Here is a 25,927-nt window from a genome sequence, read left to right on the forward strand (position 1 = left end):
TTGAGTGTTATTTATCATAACAGGTTTGCAAAATGAAGCATATCTGAAGCAAGGCAGGATAATAGCCAACTTTACCAACTAACATGACTCACACTACATGCAGGCTAGTACATATTCCACTCATATCTCACTTTGAAAAAGGATACAAGAGCTCAAGTAAAACATGCTCCATTAAAAAGTTGTAGATGTTCATCCATATTTGGTTCTGGTGACCACAAATAACGAGTTGAATTCATGAAGGGCTACAGTTCCTTTCACTGAATATTCAAGCGTATTGTAACAGCCTTAGTCCTTAACAAGTACCAAAAAAAGTGAAAGAGCTGGTTGAATTTTAGCAACATTCTAGCAATATCTCAGCTGGTTACATCAGAAACGGGCCTTACATACTGTACCTATGTTGGAATTGAACCCAGGTCTTCAGCTGAATGAGGAAATGCTTGATCTGCAAGGCTACCCCACTTCCCCTATACAGAAGCGAATACCTGTTTTGTACCTAGGATACATTTGGTAAACTGACTAAGAGAGCCTATCAGCACTCCGAGGTCACATGCTGTTTGTCAACAACAGGCTCAGGAAATGATAACAATGAGCAGCATACAGTTAATCAACACTCATTTATCAGAATACCCCAATGTTCTTCCCAGCATTCACTGTTTGCACATTTATGCCAACACCCTTAAATCTGAACATGATGTATCTAGCTGATCCTGATTGTGATAAAACAGCCTTATCATTGGGCTCTCAGAGTCAGGACCTATTTATGTACACCATGGGGAGACAACATTTCTTTTGGTCTTTTGAAAAATCAGGCAATTTTCTTTGTTAAATGAGCGACTGGATCATTTCAGTTTTCTTATAACACAATTGTTTTAGGAGAAGGAGGTGGGGTTGGGGGGGATATTTTCTTTTAGCGCAAATTAGGTTTGTTTGTTTGTTTGTTCTTTAACACATCAATACTCCAGCTATGTGGTGGTGGTCTGTAAATACTTGTCTGGACCAGACAATCCAATGATCAACAGTATGAGCATCAATCTATGCAATTCTGCTAGGGTAAACTAACGCTTTCTGGAACTAACATGGGTCGTAACAATAAAATGACAGTGATTCATTCACCAACACAAGGTGTCATGAAATCTGAAAGAACTTTTCAGAATGAATCTCTGGATGACATCAACAAACTATGCTACAAACACATGAATCACATTGAATCACTATTTCTAAATAAAAGATCATATTAACACTGTTTCCCATAAAACTGAAAAAAACACCTTTCTCTTGTTTACTGACTACCACGATTCATTCAGACAATGGTACAAAATGGTCATAGATGTGAAAAAGTAACACTATAAACATGGCCATAATACGTCAATGAATTCATTTTGTTGTCGTTTCACTGACTGTAATTGGTTAGCGTCACTTTTAAGATTTTCCTATTCAAGTTGGTATTTGAGATATTTCAGATTGTTATTTCACACACAGCATGCGATCTTCTCACAATGATGTTATTTGTAACACCGCTAGTAAGTAACCAACTTTGACAACAAATTTTTTTAAATTGCAACAGGATCCCAGCTAAAAGATTAAGGTCAACAAGATGAAAAAAACAAATATTACTTTATAGCAGCCTTCAACAAAACACATACACAGGGCAGTAGCTGACAACATAATCTGCAGACACCTGCCTTGGGATTATAATGGTGGGATCAAAGCATTACAGCCTCTACAATTAAACATCAAAGACAAAAGTTAATTTGAAACCCCATGATGTCATCAGTCAATTTGATACATGTTTGCAGACTTGAACCAAACAACCAAAAACAACTGAAATTATATTCTGCTCTTGGGACATTTTCTGCCATGGAAATCCCTCTTGACTATTTTGAAACATTGTATGAAAACTTCTGATTACATAATCAAATCAATAAACTAAGACATTTTTAAGAATTAATATTTCATGGATCTGTCATAACAAGCTGAAAGAGATCACTTTTTTTTAAACTCTTATCAAGTCCATTATACTTTTTCAGCTTTAATAATGCACATTAATGGCTGCAATTGTTTGATTGTATGAAGTAAACCCATCACCAAAATCAAGAATTAGAAAGTTTAGTAAAAAAACACTACATATATATTTATTTAAACTTATTTGCTTGAATGTATCATCCACCGTGGAAAAAGATGTAACGTAACCGTTCATGCAAAGTGCAAGTAAATGGTTTTTAACATGAAAAATATACCTATCAAAACCTACAGACCCATGCAAAAAGTATTCACACACTTGACATAATTACCACAGACTTTCATGTTAATTTAGTGTAGCATAAATAATTTGCAAGAAGTTAATTTTCAAAAGTCAGATTTTGCACATTTCTGGGAAATCATCTTAAATGCAATCACATAATTTTTGCTTCATTTTCTATTGCTTATTTATTGAATGGCGATAATTTAATCAGCATGTGTACAGTGCCGCGAACTCCTTTAACATGGCAGGCAGCCTGTGGGATTGTGCAATGTGGAACCATTCATTAAGTTGATAAATGTGATGTTGTTTGCTAAATAGTGCTTGGAAAAGTATACTGAAATTATGTGCAAAGAGCAGAGATAAATTCCAATTTGGCAGTCAAATGTTAAAAAGATCCATCAGTAATTCATTTCATGAAAATTATTTATGCTACACTGAAACAACATGTAAGTCCATGGAAATTATGTCAAATGACGAATACTTTTTGCACTGGTGTGTAATTACTGCAAACCTCTTTTAAAACATACATACACAATCTAGTTAAAACAAGTTAATCACCAGGTATCAAAATTATTATTTTAACCAATTCTAGAATTATATTTCACAATATACCTTCCAAACCAAACAATGTTCATGTCACATAAAATACATGAATGTTCCACCACTTAGAAATTATCATATACTTTTATTGAGAACAACCCCAATCTTATCGCTTATGAAAAATCTATAGCCATAAACCCAAACGCTATAACTGTAATATCATTTGTGCATTGACTTTCTCAAACCACTTGTTCATGGTGACAAATACAGGTAGCCCTGAGCAATACAGTCTCATGCTTCAACATAGATTAGGTATGGTCAGGGTGATTTAAGAGATACTTAATTGGCAACTAAAACGTTTTTAACAGGATAAAACAAACATCTAATCAGTCTTGTTTGAAATCCTCCTTCAGTTTGTTTGAAGGAGGGTTCTAAGCGGTTTTGATGCTTTCACGAACCTAAACTCTTAAATGATCTCATTCCCAAGCCTCTGTAGCGATGCTGTTGATGTTGCTGTTGTCAAACCTTATATTTTCCAAGTTGAAAAACTAGGTAATATTGATCGATGTTAATCTGTCCAACTCAAATCCATTTTTCTTTACCTAAAGAGCTTTAAGATGTGTTTGAAACTTTGGTAATATGCATTTTCAGTAAAAACAACATGAGTGATGCATGTTGGTTCATTGTATCTACCAGCTCTAGCAAACTTCAGGATTAGTAATCAACAATTCAAATAGTTAGTATCTTTATAAGTGGAGTTCCAACGCTAGATAATAATCAAAAATAGATCAGAAGAAGGATTAAAAATAATCATCAATTGCAAAAAACTTAAAAAGACACATTTTTAATTACTTTTAATTTTGTTGTTTTCATATTACACACTTGAATGATGTAAACTAATCATTAAATTTGACAAATAGGCACTAACAGTAACAAACATGCGCTAAACGGCCAAAAGCTACGTGCACTGTATTCACAATTTCATATTCATCACTTCAGTTAATATTACTATAACTTGTCTCTGTAAAATTCTACAGCAATTCTACCTTGGACCTTCATGGGTCCCCATACACGTAAAACAATCACATACAATAAAACTACTGATCAACACCATTAAATATACCAACTTATCAAATGCATTTTTGTTGTTACTGTATAATGAAAGCTTTTTAAAGTAATGGTTTCAAAAAAAAAGGACAATCATACCATCCTATATCTGTAGGGCTCCAAAAAATCAGTTCAAATCATCGAAATTTGAATCTGACACATTACTTTTGATTTTAAGTGACCATCATCACAATTTCCATTCATTTAAGTGTTGTTCTGCATTTAAACATCATATCTTATTTGTTTGAAAAACTTTACATCATTTACATTCCTGATTTCCAAGTCAAATCTTGGAAAAAGTGTTCAGTATGATATGTTTTGCTAATTTAACTCAGACATTTAAATGAAATCTGAAGTTTTTTCTTACATGAAGAATCCAATAAAAAATTATCAAATCAAGGTTCCAATACAAAAAATCTAATCAAATCAAAGTCTAAGTTAATAGTTGCAGCCCTAATTATCTGTGAGTCTAGTATTCTAGTATTAGCAATATTTTTCCATCAATACCAGTCCACCAAAACTAGTTATTCCATTCCATTTTTTTCTTATTCTCATGGCTAAATACCTTTTCATCATTGTGGTATTACTCACTGAGGTAATGTTTTCGATCACATCTACATGCACCTATAATACTAGTCTTAAAAAGGAAATTTGTTATTGAATTGTACCCTGATCGTGACAATTAATCAACCGCATTAGATGACAAAGGAGGAGATATATGCACTATCCCAAATAAATTCCAATGAAAGCATGTAATACTGAAATACATCTTACCCCCAGAGTCGCAGAACACAGGCAGACAACATGCTTTATACAACCTGTCCATGTATAAATCATATACCTCACACCACTCAATCTTAAAACCCAGTCAAAGCTTGTTGACAGTAAACAACAGCCATTGTAAACACCCCTACCCTACTTTATCAATATACATGGCTTATTAAAGCCAGTTTATAAACCATATCTAGGCATTTTCACTGTACATCTCAAATTACACCCTCCACACCCCAATAATTGATTCACATGTTACTATTTCTCATATTTATATGGATGACTCAACATGTCCAGAAATTTGCAGTTTGATAGCAGTATGATAATTGCCTATGTTAATTTTAAGCAAGGAAGCGTACACATTTAGAGTTACTTCCCTTGCTTGTAGCAAGCCAGTGCTGTTTATTGATTGGGGTTGTTTTTCTTGTGATTCTTACAATGTTTATTTATGAATTGCTTCTTTATAAAATTGCATTCTAGCTTCAGCAGTCACATAAACACCACATCTGAACAAAATAGGACAATGGTTACAAAATGTCTTCTTTAACATTTTTAGTTGGCAAATCAAAATGTTAACGTGATACTAAAAATTCCTTCTCTGAAACCACTGCAAAACTTACAAAGACAGCGCAAACTTTAACGCTCAGGACAAATGGATTAGTTTAGTGGTCAAAGTATTTGCTTGTCACATTTAAGTCCAGGTTCAATTCCCAACATGGGTACAAAGAGTGAAGAACATTTCTGGGGTGCAATGCCATGATTCTGCAAGCTGTTGTGATTGACAGTAATTACTATCAATAAACAAATACTGTGTAATTCCTCGATAAGCAGAAAAAATAGCAACACAGATAATTTTATCAATACAACACATTTCCAATCTTATCCACAAGATCCTCAAACTACCATGAACCCACAGATAAAGTTTTGATGGCTGCTACAGCAGGAAAAGCTAAATAAGAGTAATTATGAAAACTTGGGGCAAGCCTTTTTAGCCCTTGAGTCATTGCTCACAACTTAATCACATCACTTTCTAAAAGTTTTCTTTGAGTATTCGATACATTTTAACCCTGCATTTGCAAAGCATTCATACAGTTCAGTCAGATGGGTACTTTCAATCAAAATGTAATTTGTGGGCTTACAATTTAACAGAACTTGTTGGGTTACAAGTTTTCCCTGCGCTTAATCTTAAGACCTTCTTAATCTTTTTACTTTTTTGCTTTAAGTCACAAAGTAAATGTTATCACCAAGCAACACTGTCTATATTTCATGACACAAGAACAGAAAGCAACATTATCATCTATTCCAAAACCAAAGCCAAGTTCTGTTTGTTTGTTTACTAGTCCCATGTTCAACGATGCCCTCAACAATTTTCCAGTTTTTGGCAATGGTCATAGGTGAGTAAGTTCTTAGTTTTACACCGCACTCAGCAATATTCCAGCTATATGGCGGAGGTCTGTAAATAATCGAGTCTGGACCAGACAACCCACTGATCAACAGCATGAGCGTCTATCTGCAAAACTGGGAACTGATGACATGTGTCAATCAAGTCAGCGAGCCTGACCACCAGATCCTGTTAGTCGCCTCTTAAGACAAGCATAATCGCCTTTTATGGCAAGCATGGGTTGCTAAAGACCTACTCTAACTAGGTCCTTCACAGGTCTGGTCATAGGTAATGAAAAGACATTTTCCACAAAAAATTAGCATGATTTGAATAATCATTTCGGAAAAGTCTTTTGGGGTAAAATCTGAAATGATTTGGAATAATTACTAGTATATAACAGAATGATTCCTTTCCCAGACTGACATTCTGAAAACAAATCAATTTTTTCCCTATTCTGAATGCTGGTAAGGTGGATCTGTAAATAAAACTCCACATACAACCTTCCCATGGTATTGTATTGTGACTTGCTGAGTAACTAGCCACAGCGACCTGTGCCAACTCTCAGTAAGGAAGTTCTACCACAGTGAGTCATGTAAACGTCATGTTTCCCCTCCAATTCCAAGTTCTAAAGACAAAGATCATGTGCTTGTCATGCAGTATGTGGTTGTCATGGATCATGTGCTTATCACATGTGCTTGTCATGCATCATGTGCATAAGCTCCAAAGCTGATGGTATATACCAAAACAGTAAACACAACTTTTGGAACCATACTTGTACCCTAAATGTATTTTTTTAACTTTTCATTCTTTATTGTAGGGATCCAGGGAATAAAAATTATTCTCAGCGTACCAATGCCCAACGTGTGACACAGACTGTCCCTGTTTAGTCATTTCTAAATCTGAACCCTAGGGCCATCAAATAACATCTTTCTCAAAAGCCTGTTCTAAGAATGAACCAGTCACCAGATTTCATTAGCCCAAATGAATTTTAGTGCTATGACAAACGTAGCGTCCACTCAATAAATCACAAATATGACAAAAGTCAGTGCTAAGATCGCATTCGGCTAGTAGATTCAAGTACATTTTTCATTTTCATTCTCAATAGTTCAAGGATCAGATGACGATGACTAATCAAAAGACATGCTGTACTCAACCACGAATAGCAATTCTTATCTTAGATGCAAGTAACATTGCATATGCTATATCAAGAACCATGTTCATCATAATAAGCTCTCTAATCGCTTAGACATTGCTGGCACTTATCACAATGCCATAATATATGTCTTATATCTATGATAAGTTATGGTTTCAGACTTAGAAATCATCACAGGATTTTACAAAATGGCATCTGAAAATTTGATTATATGCCATGTTTGAAATAAAGCCTGTCCAACCACCTGAGACTGACTAGATTTCTGATGGGCAGGTCTAAATTTACAGCTAGCCATCCCAATGGTCTGGTAATTTGTTCAGATCTGTGTAGATATCATGGTGTCAGGTCTGGTTAAATTCTTTTTTGGCTGGTAACATTTGAAGTTACCGGCCCTGATGTCTGTCTGGTTTGGGGCTTATTTCATACACTGTCATATGTAATACATACTTATGTTCTCTTAGAAAGGTGACGTCTTTTTCTAAATGTCTTGCAGATGAAGTATGAATAAATTTCAACACTTAGTTTAACAATAAGAAATAGTATTTTCATTGTAATAAATATAAAAACAAAATTCAGAAGATATGGAGAAATTTATAGAAAGAACAAAAAATATTAGATGATTAATGGACCATGTATGTCATAGAACATAACTTGACATATCTCCTTTTGACCATAAAATACAACTGACATTGGCTCATTAACAGACAAATTTTCACAGAACAGACGAAAAGGCTATCTTCATGAAGCAGTGACTATCTTCAAGCAAATGATTTACCCACTAAACAAACTGTCACGATTCCTGAGTACAGAGCAAAATAATCCAATTGAACGGACTATCAACTAGGAATTCTTTGTGTACCCAAATTGCCATCAACGTTATATTTACATCTGACAGCTGTTCAAACAAGCCTATCTACTTGAACAATATATGACAAAGACTAAATAGAATGACTATTATATCCCCACTGACTTTTTGTTTTTGACTTCAAAGGCTTAGCAATGATAATAATTCATTAACATACCTTATATAAATATATGTCCTTTCAATGACACAGTTCATGGACAGCAAACAAAATCCAAATATGCTGAATAAATAGATGGTTCAAACACTATTATCATTTTGACACTTGAAATGTATCACATTACAAAATTATGCAAATGAGATATATATATATACACCCATGTAATTTGTTTCAAGGTTACATATTCCTTGATTGGTCCCAAAGTAATATTCAGCTCTCAATATGCAATCTCGGTGGTGTTATTTCACAGAGGATAAATCAAAACAAACAATAACCAGAAAAGTACAAATTATTAATGTGTAAACAAACTGATATAGCCTTCTTTCCAGCAAATGCATTGATTAAAAACACATTACATTTTAGATAGAATCTCATAACCAGAGTGTAAGGGCAGTGATTTTGTCCATTTGAAACAGATGTCACACAAAGCTGTTAATAGTGTGATATGATTATATGACTGTGACTCGTATATATGTGTTCATTTTCTCTAAGATTTATGCATATTTGATGATGTCATAGATGTGTTTATTTCCAACAGTGTAATAAATTAAAGCTCTCGGATGATATAGTTTGACGCCGTATACTTATTTACCGAAATACACCACCGCAGCCCCTCCCCCTAAAATCCGATTTCGTTTCATAACAACTCCATGACATGACAAGCCTACTTGTCATATCGTAGAGGCGAAATGGCAGTCTGCTCGACAATTATCCACGAAAAATGTCAAAACAACGTAGATTTTGAGTGGATCAGATCAAACTAGTGTGTGAATGTGCCCATACTTTGACACAATGTGTAACTGACATGTAAATATATAACGCTGAAACGTGAATTAGTCAAAAATACATTGACAACAAACGAATATTCAAAGGATACATTCGCAGTGACCCAGATTTTGTCCCGATTGCTAAAATATGTTGAACAGGATCAAACGCAACGGCAGTTGGTTGGAATGGGAAACCGTGTCTAACAGTCTGCAAAATAAAACAGCATCGTGACATACCATATCTGAGATTATTCTCAAATGCACGTCCGCGAAATTAAAAATACTCAATCGATTTCAACAGTACGAGACCCACCTTGCAGACTTGAAAATGCTCGGATCGTAGTGATTCCTCTATCTCCATTTCAGCCTTCGGGGGTGTGCTCACGGACGATCTAAGCCCGTCAAGCACACCCTTCAAGGTAAATCGTTTTCCTTTAACTGTCGACATATTTGTAATAATCGTCATATATCCTCATGTTTACGAATTTCCACCCTCCAAATCGCCATTTCTAGGCTACTGCTAGCCTCAATATATCCTGACACGGCTGTGGAAGCCCGGATGTAAACCCAGCAATCGTCTACACGGAAAGAGCTGCGTTGGTGATGTCGACTCGCACATAGATTATTCCAAGACAAAAACAGCAGACGACGGAAAATCACTTTTCACATTTTGAGGACGAGTATTTTGAAAACAGATTCAGCCAGACCTGTCCCTACTGTATATCAGCCAGGGCGATGACAGCAAGGCAAGCGAGTGAAATTTTACATGAGCTCTCACTGTGTTTCTGCCAAGATTCGGGGCTTGCAATATTCTCGTTCCAACACTGGGGAACCGATCAATCAATTGTATCTGGCGTAATTGCTATTTTTTTTCTTTGCGCGTATATTGAATCTTAACTTTCTTACTTAATGCTAATATCTTCCAAATTAGGGGAATATTTTACATTAAGGAGTTTATTTTCGCCATTTTCTCACAATATATTCCGATAATTTCCCAATGAATCGGTAATTAGTCTATAACGTTATTGGGGATAGTGGTGATTGAATCACGATGCTATGTATTTTGTTTCTACATGGATCCTAAGTACAACAATCACGCGAAAAACGTCAAGTCCAGTTTCACTTTATTTGTTTTAGGCAGTTTTCTAAAATATTATAATACTCTGCAAAGACAACCCGTATCATATAAGTTCCCGTACAAATATTTTTTTTTATTGGTTGTTTGTTTCAATGACGCGCGTTTTACACGCAGTCCCGCCAGTATTTGCTTGTCTTCTATTAAGAGTCAGTTTCTGTTAGGTATTTTTGTTTTGTTTAACGCCACACAGTAATATTCCAGATATATGGAGGCTGTCTGTAAATAATCGGGTCTGGACCAGACAATCCAGTGATCAACAACGTGAACATCGATCTGCGCAGTTGGGAACCGATGACATGTGTCAGCCAAGTCAGACCAAGCCTGACCACCCGATTCCGTTATAGTTGCCTTTTATGGCAAGCATGGGTTGCTGAAGGCCTATTCTACCCCGAGACCTTCACGAGTGCCATATATAGCTGAAATAATGGTAATAATAGTCAATTAATTTACCATGCGCATCGATCACTCCCTGCACAATGCATGATCGAAGCACCCTATCCGATTATTTTTACCCTGGATACCCAAAGCCTCATGAGTTTTTCCCACCGGGTACCCATTTTCTGCTGAGTGAACAGAGGCAATTATTCACAAATTCCCTTGCCAAAGGTGAGACCATCTATCTCCCATATGCTTCGTTGTTGGACAGAACTGAAATAGTAGAAACATCCAGGAGTTAGGCTGACAAACACTGTCAACTGATTCGTGACCTCAGCTCTTTAATCACACACCACCAATAACAACCACGAACTGTCATTTTATCACACCGGGTACCCATTTACTGCTGGGTGAACAGTGGCAATTAAGCAATTCTAAACTTTTCTCTGAATCTGCCGGCATCTTTTTGGTGTTTTTGTTGTTGTTTTTTGTTTTATTTTTGTTTGTTTTGTTTTGTTTGTTTTGTTTCGTTTTGATTTGCTTGTGTGTGTGTGTGTGTGTGTGTGTGTGTGTGTGTGTGTGTGTGTGTGTGTGTGGGTTTGTTTTTGGATTATTTTACAGAAACTAACAGTGAGTCTAGTGTTCGTCATGTAAGCAGACTTTTTGTGCACGAGTCGAGCTTAACAGTGGATCTCTGTTTGAAGCATATTCAATGAGTGAGTTCAGTTTTACGTCGCATTTAGATACATTGCGACGGTCTGTAAACATTCGAGTCTGGGCCAAATATAGTGATCAACACCATAAGCATCGATCTCCTCAAATGGGATACGATGACATGTGCCTGGCCACCCGATCCCGTTAGCCACCTCTTTCGACAAGTATGGGTTAGGCTATTGTAGATCAATTCTAACCGGGATTTTCACGGGTTAGAGGTTATTCAAATCCTCTGTTTCTGGAGCAAATACAAACGAGAGTGCTGTTTGTGGATACGTCGCTCAAGAAAAGAATCACTTTAATGATGATTATATCAAGTTATTGATTAATATTGTACATCTTAAATTTTTCATATGCTTAAGCCAGTGATCTAACTCACAGATATTTTCCCAACCGTCTGTCAACACTGACCTTTGTTGAGTTAAATTTATCTCAAACTTGTATCAAATGAAATACAGTAATTCAAACGACCGAATGATTGCACATCGTTTTTCTTTGGGTAAATGCGAAAGGTAAATTTAACGAGTGCAGCTTCCTTCTGCTGTTGGCGAAATATCAAAATCACTGCAACGCGCAAAAAGGCCACCTGAAGCTGGTCAAAGGGAGATAACCGAAGGAGGAGAAGCGTGCACCTCAACTCAGGCGTTGCATATTTGCGGGATCATTAAAAATTATGCCCTCATGCATTCATAACCAAATGGTATTGGGTGTGCTGTTTTATTCCATTATTTTGCGTTGTTTACTCTGTGCAAATACAGCTGGCCAGGTCGAATAACGTTAACTAAACCATCATCAATATTGCTTGCCTTTTAACTACCGTATCAATTTCTTTTGAAAGCGCAGCGATGGGGTATCCTAGTGGTTTAAGCTTTCACACCGAAGAACCGGGTTCGATTCTCCACAAGGGAACACTGTATGAAGCCCATTTCTGGTGTTCTCTGCGACAACATTGCGGAATATTGCTAAGCTCACTTACTAACGCCTTGGAAATTTTGTGATGGATACAGGCCAAGGAGTGAGTGAGCGAGTTTAGTTTTACCCTGCATTCGGCAATATTACACCTACATGGTGGCGGTCTGTAAATAATCGAGTCTGGACCAGACAATCCGCTGATCAACAACATGAGCATCGACCTGCACAATTGGGAACCGATGGCATGTGCCAACCAAGTCAGTATGCCTGACCACCCGATCCCGTTAGTCGCCTCCTACGACAAGCATAGTCGCCTTTTATGGCAAGCATGGGTTGGTGAAGCCTATTCTACCCCTGGACCTTCACGGGTATACAGGCCAAGGAAACTATCATTATTATAATTAGGGATTATTCAGTCACCTATTTCATGACAAGAAACCCCCAAGATCCGGCCCCGAGAAATTTATGCAAGCTGTTGGTGGTGTTGCTGCTGTTGTTTCTGTTGATGTTGTTGCCGCTGTTGTTGGTGTTGGTGGTGTTGCTGTTGCTGATGTTGTTGGTGTTGGTGTTGGTGGTGTTGCTGCTGTTGTTTCTGTTGATGTTGTTGCCGCTGTTGTTGGTGTTGTGGCTGCTGTTGGTGGTGTTGCTGTTGCTGATGTTGTTGGTGTTGGTGGTGTTGCTGATGCTGCTGCTGGTGGTGATGGTGTTGCTGCTGGAGGTGTTGCTGTTGCTGATGTTGTTGGTGTTGGTGGTGTTGCTGTTGCTGTTGCTGTTGCTGATGCTGATGCTGGTGGTGATGGTGTTGCTGCTGGAGGTGTTGCTGTTGCAGACATTTGGTAATACATGCTTGATATAAAATATGTGACACACTATATTGGATGTGAATGGTCTATAATGTTATTTCATGAGATATTATCATCATCATCAACAACATATTCATCATCATATTCATATTCATCATAATCATATTCATCATCATCATCATCATCACCACATTCATCATCATAATTATTCATGACTTTGTTGTTTACATATCACCAGTAGTATCACTGCTCTCATGCATTGCGCGAATAGCTTCGGCATGTCATGGACTCCTTCATTCACATATTGATACTAAGTCATCATCGTCATCATCATCATCGTCGTCATCATCATCATCATCGTTGTCGTCGTCTTCATCGTCATATCGTCACTTGCTGCATCCTCTACAAATCCGCTCTATCATCGCCAACATTAAGGCGATTCCTTGTGTAACATTGGAATTACAGATACCTACAAAGTGATATTCAGCGTACATCAAACAGCCTCTTCATCACCATCATTGAGTAATATACAAGATATATACAACAGATTTAGTCGCCAACAACCCTGCCCCTTTCCCTTCCCCCACCCTAACCACCGCTCTCCCAGTACGCTTTATTCACTCTCAGTGCATGATCGATCCATCATTGGCATCTGAGGAAGGGGAAATCCGTCCACCTTCCTCGGGTCCAATCTTGTCGCTGTTAGGAGGTCAGACTGAAAACAACATGCTCACCTAATGAACCTCACAAATTCCCGGCTCATTATCCATGGTGTATTATATTGTCATATAGCAATTCTGTATATATGCAGACTGTCTGGGTCTTGGCGTTCTGTGGACAAGCACGGAGCAGCAAAGACATACCGTAATTAGTGATTTCACCAAATCATGACAGACACGTAATAGTGTTGTGAGTCTGACGGCTCCTTGCGTGTCTGTGTGTGTCCAATGTTTATGACTTCCGGAATATGTAAGGGCTATGCTTTTTGACCCCCTTAAAATGCACAAGTTATACTTTGTGATCCACTTAAAATGTGCACGCGAAATACTTTTTGATCCCCTAAAATGTGGCAGGGTTGTTGGGTAGCCTAGTGGTTAAAGCGTTCGTTCGTCACGCCGAAGACCCGGGTTCGATTTCCCACATGGGTACTGTGTATGAGACCCATTTCTGGTGTCCCCTGTCGTGTTATTGCTGACATATTGCTAAAAGCGGCATAAAACTAAAGTCTCTCACTCACTAACTGAAAATGTATGTTCGTTATGCTTTGTCAAAATGTGTATCGCCACAACAGTGCTTCAACGTCCTGACGACAGTGCCACATCACCACAACAGTGCTTCACCATGGGGACAGAAGAGCCACAATATCGTCACAACAATGCCTCAGCATGGAGACAGTAGCGCCACCATATATCTATAACATCGAGCAGCACCGCTATCATATACCTACACAACATGGCATTGCAAGGCAGAGTGACAACGCAACCATAATGATGGCAAAAAATCGCCATCCTACAGCACAATCAAAACGCCACGACATCGTTCAGAGATCGCTTGATACGTTCTCGTGCCACCACAAGACCCCTTTTCACAGTTTATTTTTAAACCATGTGAACACTTGAATCACGCCTCTATTAAAGCCGTATATTCTTCGCCTCCTGAAATAGAATCGCGATAAAGATTAATTATTGAACATAGCTGCGTTCCTGTTAATATCTTCAAATGAACACATACCAACTCGGCGATATTACAGGTATTTTACACCTGATGACGACAAAAATAGTAGAGTACTCTTTTCAAGAAATATCCATTTCGCTTTCGAAAACATCGTCACTGATTTTGGACCACGTGGTTACAATGAGATACAGAGATGGATGGGTGTTTGAGTTGGTAGGTGGAATGAGTGGTGGAGTGAGTTGGTAGGTGGGTGAGTGGTTGAGAGAGTTGGTAGGTGAATGAGTGGTTGAGAGATTTGGTTGGTGGATGAGTGGTGGAGAGAGTTTGTAGGTGGAATGAGTGGTTGTGAGAGTTGGTAGGTGATGAGTGTTTAAGTGAGTTGGTAGGTGGATGAATGTTTGAGAGAGTTGGTTGGTGGATGAGTGGTTGAGTGAGTTGGTATGTGAAATGAGTGGTTGAGGGAGTTGGTAGGTGGAATGAGTGGTTGAGGGAGTTGGTAGGTGGAATTAGTGTTTGTGTGAGTTGGTGAGTGGAATGAGTGTTGGAGTGAGTTGGTAGGTGGATCAGGGTTTGTGTGAGTTGGTAGGTGGAATGAGTGGTTGTGTGAATTGGTATGTGGAATGAGTGGTTGAGAGAGTTGGTAGGTGGAATGAGTGTTTGAGAGAGTTGGTAGGTGGAATGAGTGGTTGAGAGAGTTTGTAGGTGGAATGAGTGTTTGAGTGAGTTTGTAGGTGGAATGAGTGTTTGAGTGAGTTGGTAGGTGGAATGAGTGTTTGAGTGAGTTGGTATGGGGATGAAGGTTTGTGTGAATTGGTATGTGGAATGAGTGTTTGTGTGAGTTGGTATGTGGAATGAGTGGTTGAGAGAGTTGGTATGTGGAATGAGTGGCTGAGAGAGTTGGTATGTGGAATGAGTGGTTGAGAGAGTTTGTAGGTGGAATGAGTGTTTGAGAGAGTTGGTAGGTGGAATGAGTGTTTGAGAGAGTTGGTAGGTGGAATGAGTGTTTGAGCGAGTTGGTATGTGAAATGAGTGGCTGAGAGAGTTGGTAGGTGGATGAGTGGTTGAGTGGCCTAGTAAGGAGATTATAGTTTGAAGGAGCTGTTAAGTGGGCGAGTAGGGCGAGTAAATCTGAATGGGCGAGTGGTGGAGTAAGTATTTATATGGTACGTAAACCAAAAAGGTAATTGCGATATCTTAAATACTGTCCAGTTCTGTTATTTCCAACAATAGGGCTGGGACGGGTAACCCGGATACCCGAGGTAGGTGGGTAATCAGTTGGTACCCACCTCAATACCCGGACACGTTATGATCAAGAGACCAATAGATTAAACAATGTAATGTGTTCTTCTCTCATGTTTAAAAGGTTTCATTTTCTTTAAGGATTTAGACATAAATCTTACAGTCATTTCTTTTGAATTTAAAACAAGGTTAAGATATTGAAATGTTAACCTCCGAGGTGAAAAATATATGTAACAGTTTCTTTCAAATTAGATTTCAGGGATTAATATTACGGGCATTCAGGTAGGGTAGGGTGGGGTGTCGTGGTAGAACATTTGGACCCTTCCCACACCAAGCGTTTAAGTATTTGTATAGGAATCAGACAGAACGTGTATATGGCCTCGTCACTGAAGAACGATGGTCGTGTCGAGATTGTGGGGACGTGTAGATTCTGGGGATGTGTAGCGGGAATTGTGGGCTACATGAATGTTGGGATGAGATGTTTGCAATGCCGTGAAGAATTGAACTGTCGGGATGCTGGCGATGTTGTGAAGTGTTGATGTACTGTGTTAAAAAGTGAGGATGTTGGCAATGCCGTGAAGAATTGGACTGTCGGGATGTTGACGATGTTGTGAAGTGTTGATGTACAGTGTTAGAAAGTGAGGATGTTGGCAATGCCGTGAAGTGTTGGACTGTCGGGATGTTGACAATCTTGTGATGTGTTGATGTTCTGTGTGGGAGTGGTCTGTGTTGACCACAGAAGACGATACAATCTACAACCAGGCTATAGATCGACAAAACCTGAATATAGATCACCATATACTAGGGACCATGGGAACTTAAAGTACGTATGCTACCTGCATGGGCCCTAGCTGGATTTACACCATCCCTTCAGCCTCTGGCGATGGTCGGAAATATTTGGTTAAACTTTAACAGAACAACAATACTAGTAGTGCGGTTTTAAAAATCCTGGTATGATTCAATTTTACTTTCAAAGTTTTGGGACTTACGTACATTTAGGAGCCCAAAAACCTGTTAAGGGTACAACCACTAACAATCTAAATTTCTAATTCAAACTTCAAATCATTTAAAATATCTATCTACAAATTATATCAATCAAAATTTATCGATCGGTTCAATTTCTTTAAATGCTCAATAAATATATGATAATTAACTTGGTTGAAAAGATCTTTTACCTTTTTAACAATGAAATATTTCAAGATGCGAGGATACCAAAATGCTGTGATGTGAGGGATTACAAGATATACAAAGAATACAAGACATGGATGCCAAAAATGTGGAAATGTGAGCAGGATGCTGGATATATTGATGGCTGTTTGTGAAGATGGAGGGGATGGCGGGATGAGTGTGGTAACACAATACCGATAATGGAATACCAAATTTACAACCCATACAGATCATCTCCCTGTCAAATAAACACTCGACAGAGCCGCTGAATATTTCACGTTTGATCACATTTTTCGAATCAAACAAGCCCTGCTCGTCATATACAATCAGCTGCCCAGTATCCCAATATCTGTTCCAAAACGCCATAACCTTCGTTTAGCATCCTTCAATAAACGGTTCTAGTTGATCAACAAATAATCCACTAAAACGTGAGAAGCCGAAGATTTTCAGAAACCAGGGCCTCAAACTATCTCGGATGCTAGTTTCCGGCAACTGACTGTAATCAATGTTCGACTGGGTTGATTGTGTTATAGGATGCGACTACACGCTTCACTACTGTTTTCATATGTTATCGGTTCAAGGGGGAAGACAGGGGCGAAAGAAGAGACTTCAAGGATGCTTTGGTCCTCAGTTTGGGCGGTATTACTAACTCCGAGATCGATAGATGATTTAACACTTCACTTTTTTGCAAATCTGATTCTGTATTGATGAGGATGGGCTTTGATTTCGGGGTCAAAATCCCCTTAACGATGTTTCTGTGTGTGTGTGTTCATTAAATTATCTCATTATATTGGTGTATTTTGGCGTTCGTTGAAGCTGGGATGAGTCAAGTGGACAGTTGGCATACGACTGTGAGATATACCTGTGACAACGGATAGTAGTGGATAGTGTTATACCTCTTGAGGGGTTTAGGTTTTCAATATTGGATTATCTTTGTTGTGATGCAATGTTGAGGAATTTCTTATAGATGTCATGAGGTAAGTTGTTCTTCCTTAGATGTTGTTTGCACCGATGTGTGGAGGTATATCGTGTTCTAAATACAGGCACACCAAGCGATGGCACTAAAGATCACAATGTAGGCCTGAGACAATGACTGAAAGTCTAAAAATAAACACACCGGGTGTTGATATAATAGATCTCCATATACAATAGAGAGGAGTGACTCATGGTCTAAAAATACACACACCAGGTGTCCAGGTGTTGATGACGTCATGAATCCAATATGGAGGATCCGGTCCTCAATACCCCTGGTTACAACAGATTATCTTTGTTGTGATGCAATGTTGGAGTGTTGGTGGTTCGTATCTGTGTGTCTGCATGTAGGTGTGCATGTGGGCGTTTGTGAAAATGTGTGTGTGTGCATGTTTGTGAGTGTGTGCGTGCGTGTGTGTGTGTTGACGGGGTAGATGTTGGTGTGCATTTGGATTGGCACTGTGGATGTTGGTATTTATCTTACCGAACACCTCAGTGTTAGTTTGAAGCATGGGCACAAAACTGTTTGCAGAATCGCTAGATTTTGCAGACAAGAAAAACACATTTAGAGTTATCTCCCTTCCATTTATTTGCATTTGCAATTTCACCATACATGATTCAATGATATTCGAGATAATGACTTACCACCACGAAGTACCAAATAAGTTTTTCATTTCCAGGGAGGAGTGGATAGAAAATGTAAGTGGATAGAAGAGCGCTCATCCAATTAGAAAGCGACAATTTTGTATGTGGTAAGAAAAGTTAGCTACACTGAAAACACTGTGCAACCTTATGTTCGGATAAAACTATTTAAGCTGGTCATCACTGATGCTACCAAACCACCATTCGAAAACCATGCAAATGTATCCTTGCATGAAGGGCGGGTGCAGTTCTGAAGGTTACTATGGAAGAAGAAAAATGGTAGTTGTCGCCGTACTCAAATCTGTAGTGTAGCAGTAGCAGTAGCAGTAGCAGTAGCAGTAGCAGCAGTAGCAGTAGTTGTTGTTGTACAGGCCGTAGATGTAGGATAGTCGAAGCACTAGTCGTCGTTGATATTGTACAGCCGCATCAGTCGAAGCAGTATTAAAGCAGCACTGGTAGTCGTTGAAGTAGTATTAGAACACAGTGATAGTTGTTGAAGTATTAGAGCAGCAGTTGTAGTCGTTGAAGTAGTTAGAGCACAGCGATAGTTGTTGAAGCAGTGTTAGAGCACAGTGATAGTTGTTGAAGCAGTATTAGAGCACAGTGATAGTTGTTGAAGTATTAGAGCAGCAGTTGTAGTCGTTGAAGTAGTTAGAGCACAGTGATAGTTGTTGAAGCAGTGTTAGAGCACAGTGATAGTTGTTGAAGCAGTGTTAGAGCACAGTGATAGTTGTTGAAGCAGTATTAGAGCACAGTGATAGTTGTTGAAGTAGTTAGAGCACAGTGATAGTTGTTGAAGCAGTGTTAGAGCATAGTGATAGTTGTTGAAGCAGTATTAGAGCACAGTGATAGTTGTTGAAGTTGTATTAGAGCACAGTCATAGTTGTTGAAGCAGTATTAGAGCACTGTGGAAGACGTTAGCAGTGTTACAGCAGAAGTTGTAGTCGTTGAAGTAGTAGTAGAGCAAGAGTTGTAGTTGTTGAAGCAGTGTTAGAGCACAGTGGTAGTTGTTGAAGCAGTATTAGAGCACAGTGATAGTTGTTGAAGTAGTTAGAGCACAGTGATAGTTGTTGAAGCAGTGTTAGAGCATAGTGATAGTTGTTGAAGCAGTATTAGAGCACAGTGATAGTTGTTGAAGTTGTATTAGAGCACAGTCATAGTTGTTGAAGCAGTATTAGAGCACTGTGGAAGACGTTAGCAGTGTTACAGCAGAAGTTGTAGTCGTTGAAGTAGTAGTAGAGCAAGAGTTGTAGTTGTTGAAGCAGTTAGAGCACAGTGGTAGTTGTTGAAGTAGTATTAGAGCACAGTGATAGTTGATGAAGTGCATTTCCTTCATATCTACGGAAGCGCTACCTCATTATCAAAGAGCCTGATATGGGCTATCGGCCTCACGTGTTATAGTGAACTTTCAAATAGGGAAAAGTTTGGTATGAGTGTTTGATAGAGATTAACGAAATGCCAAATAAAATCAATGGATCGGCGTAAATCCTTACTCACTCACTATACTCTAGAGGTTGTTGAAAGAAAAGAAATAGTCTTTCCAACCTACAAATTGGTGTTTGTTTGTTTGTAGGTTTGTTTGTTTGTTTGTTTGTTGGGTCACAGTCTAAACCTGTGACCCTTACAGTTACACATTTTAATGCTAGTGTCGCACCTGTAGCTGAAACAAATATTCATTAATATTCCCTATTATCAGTCAATGTGACTAACAATTGAAAACGTGTTAATTATCACAAACGGAAAAGTGTTAATTTATATCCTACGTTTACCCCCGCACTCGGCAATATTGTATCCACTTTGGGGGCACGTGTGAAGACAAATATCACAAGGCATAGATGACTCATGGGTGACGCATGAATAAAGTAGGGATGTCCTATCTTAACATCGGTGGAAAAGTGAACATTAACAACACGATTATTTGTTGATGTGAGAACGTCACCACCAATGAAGGGAAAGGCTGTCAAAGACTCGGAAAGACGAGGAAGACCAATGAATGTGGGAGCCAGTTCCTCTTCTCCTGTCAAGACGAAGTCCATGACCAGTGTCAAAGAACTGTGGTACTAATATGGTACTTATATGGTACTAATATGGTATAAATATGGCACTAGTACATTCATGGAGTGTTAAAAAAGATCACGAATGAGACTACCGGTACCTTTGCCAGGAGCCATACCGCCCAGTATGCAAAATACCCACTCACCCGATAGAAAAATCCAATGGGGGCCAGTAAATCTACACAGTCACTGGCCCGACTTGCTAGTGAATGTTCATTTGGTCAGTTTGTAAAAATATCACTCTTTTAGACTTGTCATGTTATAATACAGTTTTTAAATCATACAAAACTATGGCCTGATAAAAATGTTTAGCATATTTTGAACTAAATGATGAGTTAAGTTATTATAGCTTATGCAATAGATTTAAGAAATTCAGACATGTGTTGTCTCATTTGTCTTTGATAGTACTTTATTTAGTTTCATCATTCGGGCCAGTCAATTATTTTATGGGCTAACAACCTTCAGACATTGCTGGCCCGATTGGCTTGCACATTTTGCAGGGCAGTTTTGTATGTATTAATGGAATATACATGTCAAATGGGGTAATACAAGAATCTCGGAATATTACAATGGTGTAAAAGTTGTGTATTTAATGTGGGAACACCCATGGCCATCTAAGGGTATTTTGTCTTTCTGTAGAATTGTGTACAGACCGTATTATTAACACTATACTATATCAAAAGCTTACGACATGCTTGTCCGTAAGAGGCGACGAACGGGATCGCCATGTAGCATTAGTGAAATATACAATCTTCTTTAAAATATACATTCATCTGTAACATCTTATGTAAAGGTACGTGTATTCTATTGTCCTCGTTTGAGGGAATAAACATTTTTTTTTTACATTTATAGCGAATCTTTTAACATTGAGCGTATAACGTTATGCAATAGCACATAAACCCGTTTCATATACATTGAGGCTGTTCAGATATCAGCCTGTATTTTCTCAGCTCACACTTTTCTTAAACATGCCGAATGAAAAGAATCCTAGCACAGTGCTTTTTATCTGTGTACGTTTTATAAATCAATTGTTTTATCATAACGAAACAAAAGTTCGGACAACGTTTAGCAGTATTTTACCGCACACATAAATGACGCTCTCTGATTGGCTGAGCGCTCTTCTATTATTTTCAATAAACCCCACGCATGACGCATCATGGGATAAGGAAATTATCGATGTTTTACGAATGCAAATTGTAGGAAGGGAGGTAACTCTAAACAGGTTTTTACTTCTTGTGTCTGCCGTGTCTAGCGATGGCTACGGAAGCATTTGCCTCGCATTCCAATAGACAAAAGTGTGACAAAACGTTCAAATGTATTCCCTTTGAATATTAAGAAGGGGAATTACATCGCGGCGACTTTACTGAGGCAGTAACTACGAGGAAAAAGCAGCAAGATGCAAGATTCGAATCGTTTGATTTACGCAGGTTGGCTGAAGTTAACGATCGGCTACTCATGCTTCAAACAGTTCAAAAGTAACATTGAGGTGTTCGGTAACATATATACGTTGTTCACTGGTCCCCAGAGGACCATGGGTTGAGGTACCCACGTTACCAGTGAACAACTCACAGTGTCTGTTTTTCAAGCCACTGAAATTCTTGCACTTACCAACGGATAGGAACTATTCCAGAGTTCTGCATAATTCAATAACCGTACGCTGATAAAGAACCATGCGAGCTCAACATCAGTTTATTATTTATGTTATTACACACACACACACACACACACACACACACACACACACACACACACACACACACACACAATAACATAAATAATATACTGACGAGCAAAAAGAAAGTACACACGTGTAATTTTCCTGCCATCTCAAATGTGCGTTCTAACGAGTAAAATTATTGAAGAACAGCGATTGTATAGAACGCAACCATCATGTTTCATTTGCCGAAATGCAACCAAAAATATTTGTACGTGTTTTGCGCGATTTTTTAGAAAAAATGTGATTATTGTCCTATGCACGAGCAGTGTTCGAACAGAGGGTATCAAACCAGTTTGTCGTGAAGACTGAACAATCACTTGACTAAACTGTCACGAACAAATGCCAAGATTGACGTCGGCGCAACTGTTACGGGCCATAGCAATGTCACAAATGGGCGCTTCCAAAAACCATATTGCATGGATGTTGAGTTGCACAAAACAAACCATAATTCGGCTGTTTAACCGTTTCCATATAACAGATCAGACATGTGATCGAAGCAGAATTGGACGTTCCAGAATCACAACACCCCAAGACGATCGCTATCAGCTTGCTACTAGTATTCACCTACACAAGTAGATGTTGACGGTGACATCTTCAGCAGCCATATCATTGGATCGTCGCTGCTGCTGGCATTTGGGTTCACCGACCGCTGCGTTAACTGGCCTTGACCTTCTGCAATGGTCATATCTACATCGCTGTGTATTGTTACAATGTCATTTTGCTGATAAAGCACACAGATATAACACGCACATAGCGATTGCAGCGTCAGTGTGTGGTTTCATTTTTTTATGTTATTAGAAGAAACAAACTGTGTACTTTCTTTTGCTCGTCAGTCTGGTTTTTGCGGAGCAGTCTTTGTTAAAAGGTACATGGAATGGCTGTGTCCTGCTTTGAGGTAATAAGTAACTCGTTCCCCTTTCACATCAATTTTATGTCCCGGGTGAAATAATAGTGAAAGTGGAATAAGATGGGGTATCAGCTCCTGCTCTGGCACCTACTCCAGTGTCTACAGTCGTGTGTCCAACTTCAACTCCTAGACCATTGTTCTCGAAATGTTTGTGTGTCAAAGAATTCTTAATTTTGATTGCAGTCAATGTGTCAAGAATTGGCTTAATAAGTTCATAGGGCATCATAAAATGAGAGGATACTGTTAGTTAGTTAGTTAGTTAGTTAGTTAGTTAGTTAGTTAGTTAGTTAGTTAGTTTTATAATGCCTTACTGAACAATATTCCAGCTATACCACGGTCGTCTTTACATAATCGAATCTGTACCAGACAATGCAGTGGTCAAAGTCATGAGCAAATACGATGACGTGTCAACCAAGCCAGCGAGCTCGAGCTTAACCACACGATCCAGTTAGTCGCATCTTACGGCAATGGAGACATGGGCTAGCGTTCGTTTTAACATTTGTGGTGTCCACCGCCGTTTTATTGTTGGAATATTGCTAAAAAAGGTATGAAACCTGAAGTCACTCACTTACGACAAGGGTGTGTTGCTGAAAGCCAGTTTTAACCCGGACTTTGACAGGTGGTGATGGAGGGGTAATTGTTGCATAGTAGTTTAATGTTAGTTAACGGACTGGAACTGGCCTACCCTACCACTAGTTTGGGGGAGGTTATGGCCAAAGTGTTGTGTTTGGCAACAGTACTCCACTTCCAGGCTCCCAGGGAACGGGGTAGCCCAGTGGTTAAAGCGTTCGCTCGTCACGACGAAGACCCGGGTTCGATTCCCATGGGTACAATGTGTGAAGAACATGTCCGGGGCCTTGAGCAGACATTAGTTGCGTGGATAGAAATATCCTATACACCTATCTTGGATTGCTAGTTCGTGACAAGCTCCAGAATGCCCAAATTCAAGATAAACACCGGGACGCGAATATAAATCTCGCTTAAAGAAAATCTGCACCTCAGAGTTAAATGCTCGAAACAAATCAAAACCACCAATACTTTTGCTGTACAAGTCCCTTCCGGACCGAATGCAAACTCGGTTATCAGTACCGAATGTATCTGTTCATTGTATACAAGGAGAACAACAGCAGACCACTCATAATGACTTTGCTATACACCTCGCCTCACTGCACGGACAGTTGAATGAGAGGCTCGATAGATTTGCTCTAGATTACAACCAGCGCCTGTCATCTCTACGAGAGGAAAATGTTTCGCTCAGAAAGAAGCTACGAAAGCCTAATGCTGCTACGAAAGCCTAATGCTGCCACTTTTGTAGCACAAGATATTTTTTTCAAAGACAAATCTCGTTACTTCTCGAAGTTACGAGAAAATAATTGAAGTAACGAGATTTGTCTTTGAAAAAAATATCTTGTGCTACAAAAGTGGAAGCATTAGGCTTTCGTAGCAGCATTAGGCTTTCGTAGCAGCATTAGACTTTCGTAAGAAGGTTCTGAATTAGAATTAAAAACAAATAAGATAGAAGCACAATCCCGCAGATCCAATCTTATTTCCCATGGTTTACCGGACAAAGGGGGAGAAACTTGGCAGGAGAGCGAGAAGTGTGTGAGAGATTTTATGGCAACATCACACAACATGGAACGTGCTTCTTCACTACACATTGCGAGAGCACATACATTATTTTCCAAATAAAAGTCCAAGCCTCTTGTTGTAAGGTTTACTTTTTTCAAAGACAAATGTGATGTTTTTGACGCTGCCAAAAAGTGCCATGAAGGGACTAAAAAGTGTCAGAGGACTTTACTCAGAGAGTTCGCAATACGGGATCACAGTTGTTTCACTGCGAGAGATGAAGGCAGGGTGGCTTTCCCTCAATTATGACAAGCTTGTAATTGACGGGAACGTTCTTTTCTATCATGAGGAAAATCGTGACATTAAACAAATAGATCAAAGGTGTGGGTGGTAAACCGACTCCCTGACTCCCTGACTCCCAGCCTCGCCTCATGCGACGTCCAACTTGATGCAATAGGATTCCGAGATTGACAAACTTTATGGATAACAACTTCTTTATTACGATAGTGCGACGTTTCGGTACAGATTCTTGCGCCGTTTTCAAACAGGAATGAAACACACAGTGGTTGCAAAGTATATATAGTGAGGCTAACAGAGGGAGTGAGTTTAGTTTTACGCTGCACTCGGCAATATTCCAGCCATATGGCGGCGGTCTGTAAATAATCGAGTCTGGACCAGACAATCCAGTGATCAACAACATGAGCATCGATCTGCGGAATTGGGAGCCGATGACATGTGCCAACCAAGTCAGTAAGCCTGACCACCCGATCCCGTTAGTCGCCTCTTACGACAAGCATAGTCGCCTTTTATGGCAAGCATGGGTTGCTGAAGGCCTATTCTACCCCGGGACCTTCACGGGTATGACAACAGGATAACAAGGTAATTAACACAACAGGGTGGGGACTGAGGTGATGAAGCCACTGGGTAGACAATAGGGGAGGGAGTAGAAGCCGGCGATGAACAAATGTAAGGGATCGTTTAACAAGGCAGAGAGTTTATACAGTTGATTGGGCTTGGAGGAGTGCATCATAAGCTGATGGGATCCTTGACCTCGGTTGATGGTA

At 39.0% G+C, this 25,927-nt stretch overlaps 1 protein-coding gene across 8 annotated transcripts in view; it reads right to left on the reverse strand.

Annotated features, from left to right (window-relative positions):
* Window positions 1-9,788, reverse strand: part of LOC137286501 (syntaxin-binding protein 5-like) — a 125,206-nt gene extending 115,418 nt beyond the window's left edge. For 7 of the 8 annotated variants that reach the window (XM_067818409.1, XM_067818415.1, XM_067818414.1 and 4 more), the window contains exons 1-2: window positions 9,297-9,723; window positions 9,094-9,191 (exon numbers count right to left, since the gene is read on the reverse strand). In XM_067818409.1, coding sequence (XP_067674510.1) covers window positions 9,094-9,191; window positions 9,297-9,449 — 251 coding nt within the window. In that variant the 5' untranslated portion in view covers window positions 9,450-9,723. Of the gene's footprint in view, window positions 1-9,093; window positions 9,192-9,296 lie in introns of all 8 variants that reach the window. The other variant, XM_067818408.1, reaches the window with a different exon arrangement.
* Between the last annotated feature and the right edge of the window lie 16,139 nt (window positions 9,789-25,927).

This window comes from Haliotis asinina, chromosome 6 (assembly GCF_037392515.1).
Source record: "Haliotis asinina isolate JCU_RB_2024 chromosome 6, JCU_Hal_asi_v2, whole genome shotgun sequence".
In the NCBI taxonomy this organism is placed as follows: domain Eukaryota; kingdom Metazoa; phylum Mollusca; class Gastropoda; order Lepetellida; family Haliotidae; genus Haliotis; species Haliotis asinina.